The 13,230-nt window shown below is 39.1% G+C and overlaps 1 protein-coding gene across 1 annotated transcript in view; it reads right to left on the bottom strand.

The window, feature by feature from the left end:
* Nucleotides 1–11,291: 11,291 nt before the first annotated feature.
* Nucleotides 11,292–13,230, bottom strand: part of LOC140244425 (ATP-binding cassette sub-family C member 4-like) — a 52,069-nt gene continuing 50,130 nt past the window's right edge. The window contains exons 26-27 of the mRNA XM_072324064.1: nucleotides 12,471–12,576; nucleotides 11,292–11,681 (exon numbers count right to left, since the gene is read on the bottom strand). Of these exons, the coding sequence (XP_072180165.1) occupies nucleotides 11,292–11,681; nucleotides 12,471–12,576 (496 nt within the window). The remainder of the gene's footprint in view (nucleotides 11,682–12,470; nucleotides 12,577–13,230) is intronic.

Genomic DNA, 13,230 nt, shown 5'->3' on the forward strand with positions numbered 1-13,230 from the left:
ATCACTGGTGACAAACATAAAGACAGAGGAAAAAAATAAGCAAAAATTAGGATGGTAAACAACAGATTAGGATGGGGGGGGGGGGGTAAAGAAGGGGGAAAGGTGACCTGGTGACATACATATTCTCGCAGCCCTTTAATAAAGTGAAAACATAGCTGGTAAGGGTTTTGAGAACCCGTCTGGCACCATTTCATACCAAAGTACTTGCAATATATCGAAAGAGTCTAACAGTTAACTTTCCTGGCTTACACGATTCGGCAGGGTTAATGAGTTGTTTTGGAGTATTTTGAGATCAAAAGTGTGGTCGGTATACCCACTTTAATATTCCAGAAGGATCCAGACTAACTTGGTCTTAGGGAAAACTCGGCCCTATTTCAGACAATTTACATGCAGTTCATGATCACCATATTCTATACATAGGTGCTTGATAAGCGCGCATTTATTTTGCATGCGCGCCAAAGAGGTTCTTTGATGCGCATGTTGTAGAAACTCGGCCCATAGTCTAAACTGCGACCAGCCAGAACGTGAAGCGCTCTCATAAACACTGTATAATCCAGAGGGACAAATCGGCCCTACCGTCAAAGTGAGGCCGAGTTGTCCCCGAGTCCAAGTTAGCCTGATCCCGATATCCCAAAGTTCTGAGATTGCGACTCCGGCGAACCTTTTTGGCAAATATTTTGCATTTTCGTTGTTAGACGGTTACCCAACGAATGTCTTGTTATTAGAATATCACATAACTCAAATCTAACTGCGACCAGCCCGAATGCCGAACTCGAAACCCACAGTATAATTATCTGTGTACAAGGAGCGCCCCGGGGTTAGTTATTACAGCATTATTCCACACAGGCATAAATTTACATGTACATTTGGGAGCAAAATTTGACAAATTTTGCAGGCGTACCAGAACTATGTTTTGGCTTTAAATTGAAAGACCTTTTCTGCATAAAAACAGACACCACGCAGACGCACATGCATACACAGCACTGACAGATACACACAAAATATATGTGTAAGAATAAGAATTAACATCAATTACGGTATGGTCGCCACTGCGGTAAGGTCGCCAGACATTCACATCGCATGTAACGCGCGCCGCGATCGGAGATCAGGTTGGGCGACAGATTTTCATCACTCTGAAAATACATTCGTAATTCACCTTTTTCCTCCGTAAAAACACAAATAATTTTAATCAAAATATATTTCACCATATGTAACAGGTGATAAAACCATTTTTAATGCGAGGATGTTTTTGATTTAGAATGGATTTCAGGTGGCAGATTAAGGGAGATTTTCAAACGCGGTGATCGACAATGCCTCCTTCATTGAAGCGCATGTATAACACACACGCTAATAATATGTGGCTGGCTAGGGGCGGTGAACTAATAGGCCCCACCACTGCGTGTCCGTACAAATACTACGGCGGCTCGCCTGTTTATACTCGTGAATTCAGCCCCACCGTGTGGCGTTCATCTGTAGATAAGCACGGCGGTGGGGCTTTCTTCCACAGTATAATACTCGTGAATGCGGCCCCACCAAACGGCGTTTACGCGAGATGCATACGGCGGTGGGGCCGATTTCCACAGCATAGCATCTTTCGTCCTCCCTTTCTCCCGTTTTTTTCTTTGGTCTTCTACGGAAGGACTCCCTAATGTCCCTTGACTAATTTAATGGCCAATTTAACCATAAATACAACCCTACCTACTGTAACCCTAAACCCTAACCCTAACCTAACCTTGCTTGCTAACGCACGGGTGCACGCGCACTGCGGTGGGGCCTATTTCACGATTTTGCCCCGATATTAGTTCGCCAGCCCGACGTGCACAAGAATTACACACAAGTGGCGACCATACGGTAATTGACGTTAGATGTCAGTCATCACGCCGGTTCACGGTCGACCGGTCATGCTGTTCTCTCTTCTTAATTTAGTTTATGCATGAAGCAAGAAATGATATTTGCAAATGTTAGATCATCTTTTACAATTGTGTCTCACTTATTTGTGGGCTATGCTAGGATAAAGGGAATGGCAAATACTTTCAAGTCTCACCATCAGCAGGCAGCGGGACTTTTTGCAAAGGCCTAACTAAGGCAAGCGCAAATGCATGTAATTTTCAGTGTATCATTCAAAACAAACGGCATAGTGAATGCATGGGACTACGCCATTTGCGTAAGAATGAATGCGCTCTCTCGTTGATAAACTTCACTTTCGGGAGCGGAGCAAACCCGCCCCGAATAAATTCGTGGTTCGAGATTATCATTACGATAACAACACTTACACACTGCACTAGGCTATAAATGAGGAGAAATTACTGCCTGGTCCTTCCGTGATATTTAGTGTGCTGTTCTGACCAAAACGTAAACTCTGCAGGACAGACATCAAAACACAGCTGAACGCACAATAACGATCGATAAACCGTTATTGGCGTTAAACGTACTCGTACTTGTGTCTGGGTGGGTACTAGTATTATGTGTATGCGCTGACATGATCGTAGTCGATACACACGTTCACACACACGTACGCATGTACTGTGTGTGTATGAGAAAACGGACAGCAACAAATCAAACGGTTTCCCACGAAGTTATGTAACAACGCATGCGTTTCCCTCTACCGGATAAATGAATACAAAGGAAGCCGCGTACCCCACCCCTATTAAAGAGTTTTGGTTGAGACCTAACTTCAGGGGCCCGTTGCATAAAAGTTACAATTATGGTAACTTTGCCATTCAATGGTAACTACCATGGCAACAGTACTCAACAGCCAATCAAAATCAAGAATTCCATGGAAGTTACCATTGGATGGCAAAGTTACCATAATTGTAACTTTTATGCAACGGGCCCCAGGTTTCTAATATTTTTTTTTTTTTTTTTTAGATAATGAGAAGCCTCTCATGAAATATGAAAGAGCATGTAATTCCAAGAGGGATTCAACGTTTATTTGATGAAAATCGATTTTAAAATGGCCGAGTTATATCCAAAAATGAGCATTCTTGAAAGCGGGACCCACCTTTTATTAGGATCGCTCTGTTTTACTTTGTGTTTGGATGTCTCAGCAATTCCAAAACCGATTTTCATCTAAAAAACTTTGAATTCCTCTTAAAATGGTATGCTCTGTACTATTTCATAAAAGATTTCTCGGTATCTCACAAAAAGTTAAAAGTCGAATTCTCATCTCCACTAATACTATAACAATCCCTTTTAGTCTGTTGATTCTCGCATGCATTAGATGAAAACCCAATGAGAAATTCGGATTGAGTGAAAGAAGCAACTTTAGTAGAACACATCAGTGAAAGTTTGAGGAAAATCGGACAATCAATGCAAAAGTTATTGATTTTTAAAATGTTGGTGTTGGAACCTCTGGATGAGGAGACTACTAGTCAAGAGTTCATGACGTAGTTTGTGGACAAAAATTTAAAGAAAATCTAAAGAAAATTCAACATGCTTTCATTTTTCTAGTGTAATGAAAGAACACTTGACTAACCGCTTTCAAAAGCAGGGGGAATAATTACTACCCTTAACATATGTCAGTAATGGAATGTGTAATTTTCATGAAAAATTAATTTTTGTGGAATTCCCTTTATCTATATTTTCTTTATATTCATTTTTTTTTTGCACCATATATATGAATACATAGGGCATCACCATTTATACACTTTGGGCCCCACATTTTTTTTTTTTTTTATTGAATTGGAAGTGGCATGAGAAGAATGAAACCTTGAAGTGTGAGCATGGAAAGCCTGTTTTGTTTTGTTTTGTTTTGTTTTGTTTTGTTTTGTTTTGTTTTGTTTTGTTTTGTTTTGTTTTGTTTTGTTTTGTTTTGTTCTCTAAAGAAACCCGGAAGTTTCACCAATAAAAGTTGGTCTGAAGGCCTTTTTATTTTTTTTCTTCACTTGTTAGCTCATGAAACCCAGAAGTGGGCCCACATCTAACCCCACCCCTCACTTTTGAAAATGTGGCGCCAGTCATGCTTATTATTTTTCGTGTGTTTCTGACTACTGAAAAGTGATAATTATACAAATTACTCTAGTACTGGCAGGTCCTACTCCCTTTGACTCTTGAATATCCTAGAAAAGATTTATAGTTGATCCATATGTTTGTATTATACACAGGTGTTAACTGTTATCTCTTAATTTAGCTAAGAAGATTCATAAAATGTGTATGTTTAATTTCAAAATCTTGTGTTTTTACACGTACTGTAAATATTTGGAAGAAATTTTTCTGAAACGCAGGAACCTTTACATATTCCATTTGGGCCTATTTTTTGGTCTTACAAATGTATTTCATGAATGATAGTAGTGAAACTTCAGGTGTATGTTATTGGTTGGGGTGAAGAACACTTTCAGTTATTTACTTTAATAGTTTGAAAACACACTGTTGGTCAAATCACCTTCACTGCACTGTTGATGTTGACAGATGAACAACACAACTGAATTTCTGCTTCAGTTCAGTCTACATTAAGGTCATTATATGCTATACTGAGTCATTGAGGCTCAGTAAGATTTCATTTGGCATAAGAATAGCATGTAAACAGTTCTGAATTTGAGTTACAATCAACTTTTGCACCAAGCATAAGGAATATGTTTCTGGGTATTTTGTTTGTTTCTGACATTTGATTGTTCAGATTTTGTTTGTTTTCTTGTTTTTGTTGTTTGTTTGTTTTTCACCATTGATGACACCCCAACAGTGAGCATGCAGGTAGTGTAACACAAGTATGTTGTGATTTAATATCAGAGCAACTTCATCGCATGAGAAAGTTTGCAGGGGAAGTCTTGTTGACTTGTGATATGCACAATATATGACGCTGAGATCAACAAAAATTGGAGACATATTATTTTGCAGATATATAACTTAATATCTTTTATTTACCTCAAAGCCTCTTACGGGGCAAGATGGGTGGGATATATACACTCCATACGTACAACAGCAACTGCCATGAAACGTATACAGGACACAGGTTAAGTCGAATGATGCATTCGTGACACACAATAGGTGAAAGACTTCTTGTAATTGTAGACACACAAAACGCCACATTTGGAACAAGGTAGGTATACTCTAGGGTAGCTGTTCTTTACTTAACAGATCTGAAAGTATTTACATGTCAAGCTTTCTGTGATTCTCCCAGCTGCAAGAAACCACAGTCAACCTTGCTTAAGTCAACCTCGCCTCAACGGTCTTTTCAAGTCCTCTTCTCTTTATATTCTAGTGAGTTGAACACATCCCCCATAAGTCATTTTTTTTTCTATGTCACACTTATTTCTTCAGTCCAAATAGATTTGCTTAAGCAAAGTTGAGTGTATTATATCTTTTCTAAAATATGATTTTAATATATAGTTCTCGATACTTGAAGTAACATCAACTAAAAAGAAGAGCATAACACAGACTTCTTCCTGTCTTAAGATAATATAATCAACAAGCAATAAGGCATGTTTAGACATCTGTTCAATCAAATTGGTTTGATTTGACCTCATGCATTCTTGATACCCACAGAAAAGGAAATAGAGACTCCTCTGCTATTTACACAAATAAGGAAATTTAGGTCTTTATATGGTTTTTATGTCATTTAACAGTACAAGATCTGCTTTCATACAGGTATATGGCACATTAACAGTACTTGAAGGTTTCACCACTGGGTCTTGAAATACTTTAGCAGCTTTATATCAACTCAATGGAAAACATTTCTCAACAACAGTTACATCACGGGCACCTTTATCTGAAAAGACACTGATTGTCTGCACTATCATAATTCAAGGGACGGTTTCACTACAACTTTCAGTATAGGCCTATATAATTTGCACCGTTTGGGCCCAAATCATGCAGTACGTAAAAGTTATAAGAACAAGGTTTCTTTCCAGGCTCAATCAAGCTCATCATTATACACACCCTGCAGTGCAAGATTTTTTACGTATACCATAGGCCTACATATCATCTTGCCGCATAATTTAGTTTAGATCACAATGACACATCTAAGCAAGTGGGCGACATCACTTCACAACACTACAAATGGTAGTATATTCTGCTATGGGATTAGCTTGAATGTGGCATGAAAGAAGAAGAAGAAGAAGAAGAAAAAAAAAAACCCACCAACTTTGATTTGCTAACATTGCTACATGAGTAATCTCTACACAAAATATATTATACTCTTTGCTACATACACATTAGATTTTATTAACAGATTAAAATGGAATGCATGAACTGCAAAATAGTAATACTGGCCTGACTATTGATGCATCATAAAGATCTAACACGCACACTCACACACACACACATTTACTTACGGTGCTTCAACAGGGGATACGATAGTGTGCTCAAGGTAACCGGACATATTGCATTATTTGTGACCGTGCACCTCAAAACGAACATAAAGTCGCACACACTGATTTTGCGTGAGGACTGAAAATAAGTGAAATGGGTCAACTTAGCCGAACTTGACTTTTTCATATTTTTTGGAAGAGCGGGTCTTCTTTTACATTATGCTAAAATTTGGTATCATAAAACGGGCAGGAAAGTGTGTTTTTTAGCAGTTTATCTTGAACATTTTTGGTAGAATAGTGCGATTAGGTGTGTCTTTAGAATCCCTTTTTCATTTCTGAAAAACCTTTTCCACACTTTTCACTTTCAACTCTTAATAACTTTTGAAAGGATAGTGCTACTGCTTTGAAAGTTGGCATTAATTATGGACAGAATGTGTTAATGAGGCATGCTTAATTTCAGTTTAATCTGATAATCCCTTCATTGTTGTTACTCTGGTGGTTTGCTTCCTGTTTTTGTCCCATTCATCGCACAGCCAGCATGGTTTGGTAAAGATTACGCTTGAATAGACACTGTACTTCAGAGACTCTTTTCTCAGTTCACACTTTTCCTGAGTTTGTGCTTTCTTTCCAATATTTAGATAGGTTAGGAGAGTCCATTTGATTTGAATTATACATCATTTTAAAGCTTAAAGTATGCTCTTTCAGAATATGGTCTTTACTAAAAATTCATGTCTGGCGACTTTTTGTTTGTTTTGAGGTGCAGGGCCAAATTTTTTCCTCAACAAATTAGCTTTTTTATTTACTGTGATAAATTGACTAATCAAAATTGAAAAGCATAAAAAATATCATATAAATTCAGTTCAGTAAGTAAAAAATTAGGCCTCATGTAGTGTGTAGGTACATACACAACAATCGATGATACATGTAAAAATGCTGAATTTCCCCATTGAATAAAGTAATATTCGCCTACATGCAGGTCATAGACATGCAAAACGGGCAAGTGATGAACACTAAGGTACCCTTAACCCTAACTAGGCCGGGGGGGGGCCTCCGAGGCCCCCCCCTCGACGTTTCGCGCGATGTATCGCTATCGCGAGAAGCTATCGCCGCGACGTTTCATGACTTTTTTCTTTCGAGTCTCCCGCATCTTTTGACACCAAATTTGCGATGCCCGGGTGCGCGGTTCCGAAGTTGCGCATAAATATGCACGTGCATGTCAGACCAAAAATTGCTCAAAAACGTGAATTTGTGTACAATTTCAATGCAAACTGTGTTTACAGACAAATTTCATAAAAGCATGATTATCTTGGGGTTTTATTGATTAAAATCAATTAATAAAGCATTTTCTTGTTCAGAACAATGTCACGGACAAATTTCATCGAAAAAACAATGAAAAACATAAAGTCGAAAAAACAAAGAAATACATAAGAAATTCAAAAAAACAATAAAATACTTAGGAAATTTTTTCTGATTGCGCAATTTTTTTCTCTTACATTTGCTAAGGACACTAAAAAGAATATTTACACAAAAAATGTGCCTGTTTTGAGCTTTATTTAGTGATTTATACCAAATTGTCTGATTTCATGCATCATTATGCATAAATTAGCATAATTTAGTGTAAATGATAATTTTTGGAAAAATTAACTTCATGGTACTTTAGATTACATCACAGGCAATGCGTGTGCCAATTTTCGTCGCGATCGCGCGGTCGACGGCCGAGATCCGGAGGGGGGGCCTGGGAGGCCCCCCCCGGCTCTATCATCTACCTGAATAGCCCGGCCTAGTTAGGGTTAAGGCCTTAAGAGGGGGCTTTTCATTTGTTCTATATACTCTGAACTTTGGGGTCTAGGGCAATTACTCCGGACCCTTCCCCTGGCCCTAATCCTAATCCTAACCCTAAACCTAACCCTATTAAACCCTAATCTTTACTCTAACCTTACCACTAACCAGCATTTAGCCGGGGGTAATTGCCCTCTGGGGGTAATTGCCCGGATACGACTGTGAACAAACAAGCATATACCAGGTGTGAAATGAATCCCCCCCCCCCCCCCCCCCCCATGGACTGGAGTGAAACACTATAGTATCCCCGATTAAAGCCGTTTATGAGAACAAACATACAAACACACAAACACGCACATTCTGCCGAATGCATCCACAGGTGTACCCTTCATGCAAAGCCCTTGACCCTTTATGTGCACATAAACCTGGTTTTCACTATTTATCAAGCTTTTCTACCAACACTTTTTCAATACTTTTACCAATATTGTTGCTAGTGTTAACACTAGCAACAATGAAGATCTTCACTTGGGTGAAACAAAACCAAAGTCGAACATTAAGGCCTCTGTGGCACAATAGGAACTGGGAGAATTACACTATCCTTGCTCTTGACCATTCTCATAATTTTATGACCATGTATGCGGTGACTAGTGATCAGAGCATAGTAAGGGTCAGACATCCCTCCCACCCCCCCCCTTTTTTTTTTTTTTTTTGGGGGGGGGGGGGGGGGGAGTAAGTTGCTACAACCATGGACTAAAAATCCAAATATTTCAAGAACATTGAACTCGTGCAATATCTCCAGAGTCACATGTTCACACCATGAAACCCTTTGCTCAAAGATCAAGGTGGATTTAACATACAGGCGCAAATTCCTAATATATCAATCAAAGTTTGAAAAAAAATTACAGAGAAATCCAAATATACGCACACACAGGCACGCATAAGTGAACATCTACGTTCACACAAACACAAACAGCAAAATATGTTTCTAATGATTTATACAGCATGCCCTCGCCTGTGATAGCCTTTGGTTGTGCAAAAAAAAAAAAAAAAAAAAAAAAAAAAATACTTATTGCTCATGAGATTTGCCACATTTCATGATGCTGTTGTTGTTTTTTCCTCATTACCTGTTAGATGCAAAGTATACATACCAGCTTCATGCAGAGAAGGGCAAACACATACACCTTACATTACTTTGGATACTGAGTTTTCTTTCTATCTTTCTTTTTTCAGTTACAAATCAAACACTAGTACCCTAAACATAAAGGTTATTAAAAATGACTCGACTACTGCATTTTTCAGAACTAAATAATTATCAAAATTCTTCCTTGAAGCCATATATAGCCTTGTACAACACTTCCATTTGAAAGCTGAATGAAAAAGACATGAACAATTTCCAAACTAATAATAGACAACAACACACACAACATAGAACAAATATTTCAGGATGATAAGTCTTCAAATCATCCTGCAGAACAAACAGTGCAGTCATAATTCTTCATTTTTTCAATGAGCCATTCTCAGATGTCTTTTGAACATGATCACTGCCCCACAACCAACTTTGAAATGAATGAGAGGGACTGATAGCCAAAAATAAAATTTTCGTGTCAGCTTTTCCTCCTGGCAAAAAAAAAGAAAGAAGGCACTGTTTAAACTGTCTGCTACACAAAGTTTTTTAATTGCACTGTTTGCGTCTCATAAAAGTGTGCCATAGCAGTATTTAGTGAGCAAGAAATGTGGATAACCAGCATAAAATCTCCACTGCTTTTAAAAGAAACGTTTCACAGCTGTTTTGCTGTTTTGCTGCAAATGTTACAAATTAGATCAAATAAAACGCATCGATTGTCATGCAACAAAGCTGCATTTGCAGCTAGTTTTATCACTGTATACAAACATATTTTCAGCTACAAGCACCAAGATTTCCCAAAGATCAGACATTGCAATTATACAGATACGTTTTCTTTTTCCCCTCCCAAAATGTAATCACATAGGTCACCTCCTGTCTCACAGAACAAAGCAAACTAAAAATTACCCATTCAAGTAGCCACCAATGATATGGCCCCCACTAAAATGCATAAATGATCATAAATAAATAAAACACAATATTTTTTTTCAGTTGTTCAGGCACGGCATGGCATAAACAGTGGCGTTTACAGCAATAAAACTTCGAGGAGTAACCCAGGACAGCAATCATCATTGTCTTTGACATGAGTGTATCTTAAGATGCAAGGACATTTCCAGCAGCTGCGTACATATTTGAAAAATATATGAACAAAACACTTTTCATAGTTACAAAATGTGTTTCAATAACACACACTACTTAAATTATAACACAACACAACTGTGATCTAAAACAAGCTCTTGACTCTCTGAACTAGATGGCATTCGCCCATCCTTACTAGCAAATTTTCGGAGAGAGTTGACAAAAACTAAGTCTACAATAAATAACATTCTTGTGCATGTTTTTTGAGTATTTTTTCAATGAGATGTTCATCTCTCTTTGGCGATACTTTGGACCAGAACCGCTTTGTGTATTAGCAGTGTTAACATCCTCCATGTTGACGAATGATAACTGAGCTTGAAAAATCATCAAGGTGGTTGGCCAATAGTCTACCAGGGATGCAGTCCAGTCTGACCAGTTACCATGGCAATGAATGGGTGTGTCCTCATGACAGACACCACACCACTCAAGGGGTGCCTGAGGCAACTATTGTTGCACTGGCTTCCACCCGACTTTGTGGAGAGAGGAGAAACCGCTTCATCTGATCCATAAACCACTTCATCTTTCACATCCTGCACTCTCTACAGTGACAGCTTGAAGAGTTGGATATCATTCACGTCAACAAAATGACATTACTTCTATCGCACTTAAGGCAATGTGTCTGAGCAGTGAACACATTGCACACTTACTGCCCTTGTCATTAGTCACAACTTCTGAGAGGCTTCTTCCATGCTCTGTGGAGTGCTCCCTGCCTAGTTGTTCATCATGATGCTGTGGCATTTACTTTCACTGACATTTCCTTACATCCCGTCATGTGGCTGTGTATATTCCAAATGCAGACAGACTGCCCTGGCTGCTGAAGGGCGAGTGCTGCAGGTGTACATGGCTTTGAATCCATGATTTCCTCTCTACATCGACTCAAGTACCCTAACCAATAAACCACGGCACCTCCGCAAGTGACTTTTCAACCAGCCATTGCCCCTTCCATCATGAGCAGTGGTGCAGCTAATGCATGCTTCTCAACCGATCTCAAGACACCACTGTTCTGTTCATATCGACTTCCCCCCGTCTCCTTCCATGCCCTCAATCACCTCATCCTCCTGCTCCATCCCTTCCATTACTCCCTCCTCTGCCCCCTCCACTACCCCCTCCTCTGCCCCCTCCACTACCCCCTCCTCTGGACCATCCTCAATGTCCCCCTTTGCACCGTCCTCCCGAGGCAGGACGGCATCGAGCCCAATCCCCGCCCGGACGCGGTCGCCGAAGAAGTCGTAGGGATCCTCTGGGTTGGTCTCCCGGTATTTCTGCTTGGCGATCTGCAGGAGTTTGGTCTCCTCCGACTTCCCGGTCTCCTCAACCATCAGGCTGAAGAGACTCTTCTCCCTCCGTAGCAGGATGTAGGGCTCGTCAAACTCAACGATGCGGCCTTGGTCCAGAACCTGCAAAGGAATGAAACACATTCTTAACATGAGAGAAATCCAGTCAAACTGCGACATTAATTTTTGTGGACTCAAGCAACTGCTAACAAGATTAAACTTGCGTCAGAAGAATCCCCACATTATAGGCTGTTACTGCCTACATCTTTGTTACAAGGCGAGCTGACCGGGTGAGCAGTTTCTCAGTGCCGAAGGGATGAGGACAAACATGGTGTAACTTGGTGTAATATCTACACATGATGCAGAGTTCCATCTGTCAAACTATTCAAGTCTAGCCCCTTTAAGAAGTGGGCAAACTTTCCCTTGCTGCACCTAATTAATGTGTCACTATACATGTTAATATCACCTCATCAGAAGTATTAAAACAAAAAAATATTGTTTTAATTCATTCCATTGAAATGCGAAGGACCAAAACAGCTACATTTTTGGTCCTTCGCATACAGGATTATACAGGATATTACCAATGAAATATTATTGTTTTCAGCTGGTAGCCTCCAGGTAGTTCCTGCAAGCTTGTATTGAATTTCATCAATTAGAAGTGTAAAAGTTTAAATCAATATCCTTCAAAAGTTTGTTTGTTTTTTCTGTATACACAGAATTCTTTTGAGGTGATCCATGCCTTGCAGAGAGATGGTTTGTATTGTCTATCAATCTCAAGCAAAAGACGTTTTTTACCAAATTGTGTAATTTGTGTGGTACTTCCTTCCTCTGATGATCTTAAATTCAATACTGCCAACTACAATAGAGGCAATAGTTTCTTTGCTGAATCTTAGAATAATCATTACTACTGACCAACACCCTGTCCGAGTCCATGATGGTGTTGAGTCTGTGGGCGATGGTCATCACTGTGCACTGCTTGAATTTCTTCCTGATGGTAATTTGAATAAGACGGTCAGTTCTGCAAACAAGAATTAACAAATTCACAAATATGGTAATACTCATCATTGTTATCATTGTCATTGTGTGATCATTATCACATAATCATTGTCATCATCATTACCACCACCACCTCCACCACCACCACAATTTGCATCATCACCAGAACTATTGTCAGCAATGTTGTTATCATCATTATCACCATCACCATCATCATCATCATCACCATCATCACCATTATCATCATCATGACATCTACATCTTTGCTGTTGTCATTGCTATGACCATTGTATTCATCATCATCATCATCCTCATCACAGATCACAGCAGAGCTCACAGGAGCTTTAAAGGAGATAGATACCAAAATATATATCAGAATTGTGGGAATGCGGCAATTACTAGTCTAGAATACATTGCTATTGCTGAAGAAGGCTGCAAAACTTGAGAAGTCATGTACAGACTGCAATATAAAGGTAGTATATTAAAAAGAAATGCAACATATTTTCACTTTCCCAGTACAATGAAAAAGCACATATATGTTTCAGAAAGCAAGAGGAATAATATAACCCATAACATATGTAAGTAACAAGTCATGGGAATGTGTAGTTCTCATTAAAAACAAAAACAAAAATGAAATTTTGTGGAATTTTTGTCATAAATGTATTTTCTTCATATC

Source organism: Diadema setosum, chromosome 21 (genome assembly GCF_964275005.1).
Source record: "Diadema setosum chromosome 21, eeDiaSeto1, whole genome shotgun sequence".
Taxonomy (NCBI): domain Eukaryota; kingdom Metazoa; phylum Echinodermata; class Echinoidea; order Diadematoida; family Diadematidae; genus Diadema; species Diadema setosum.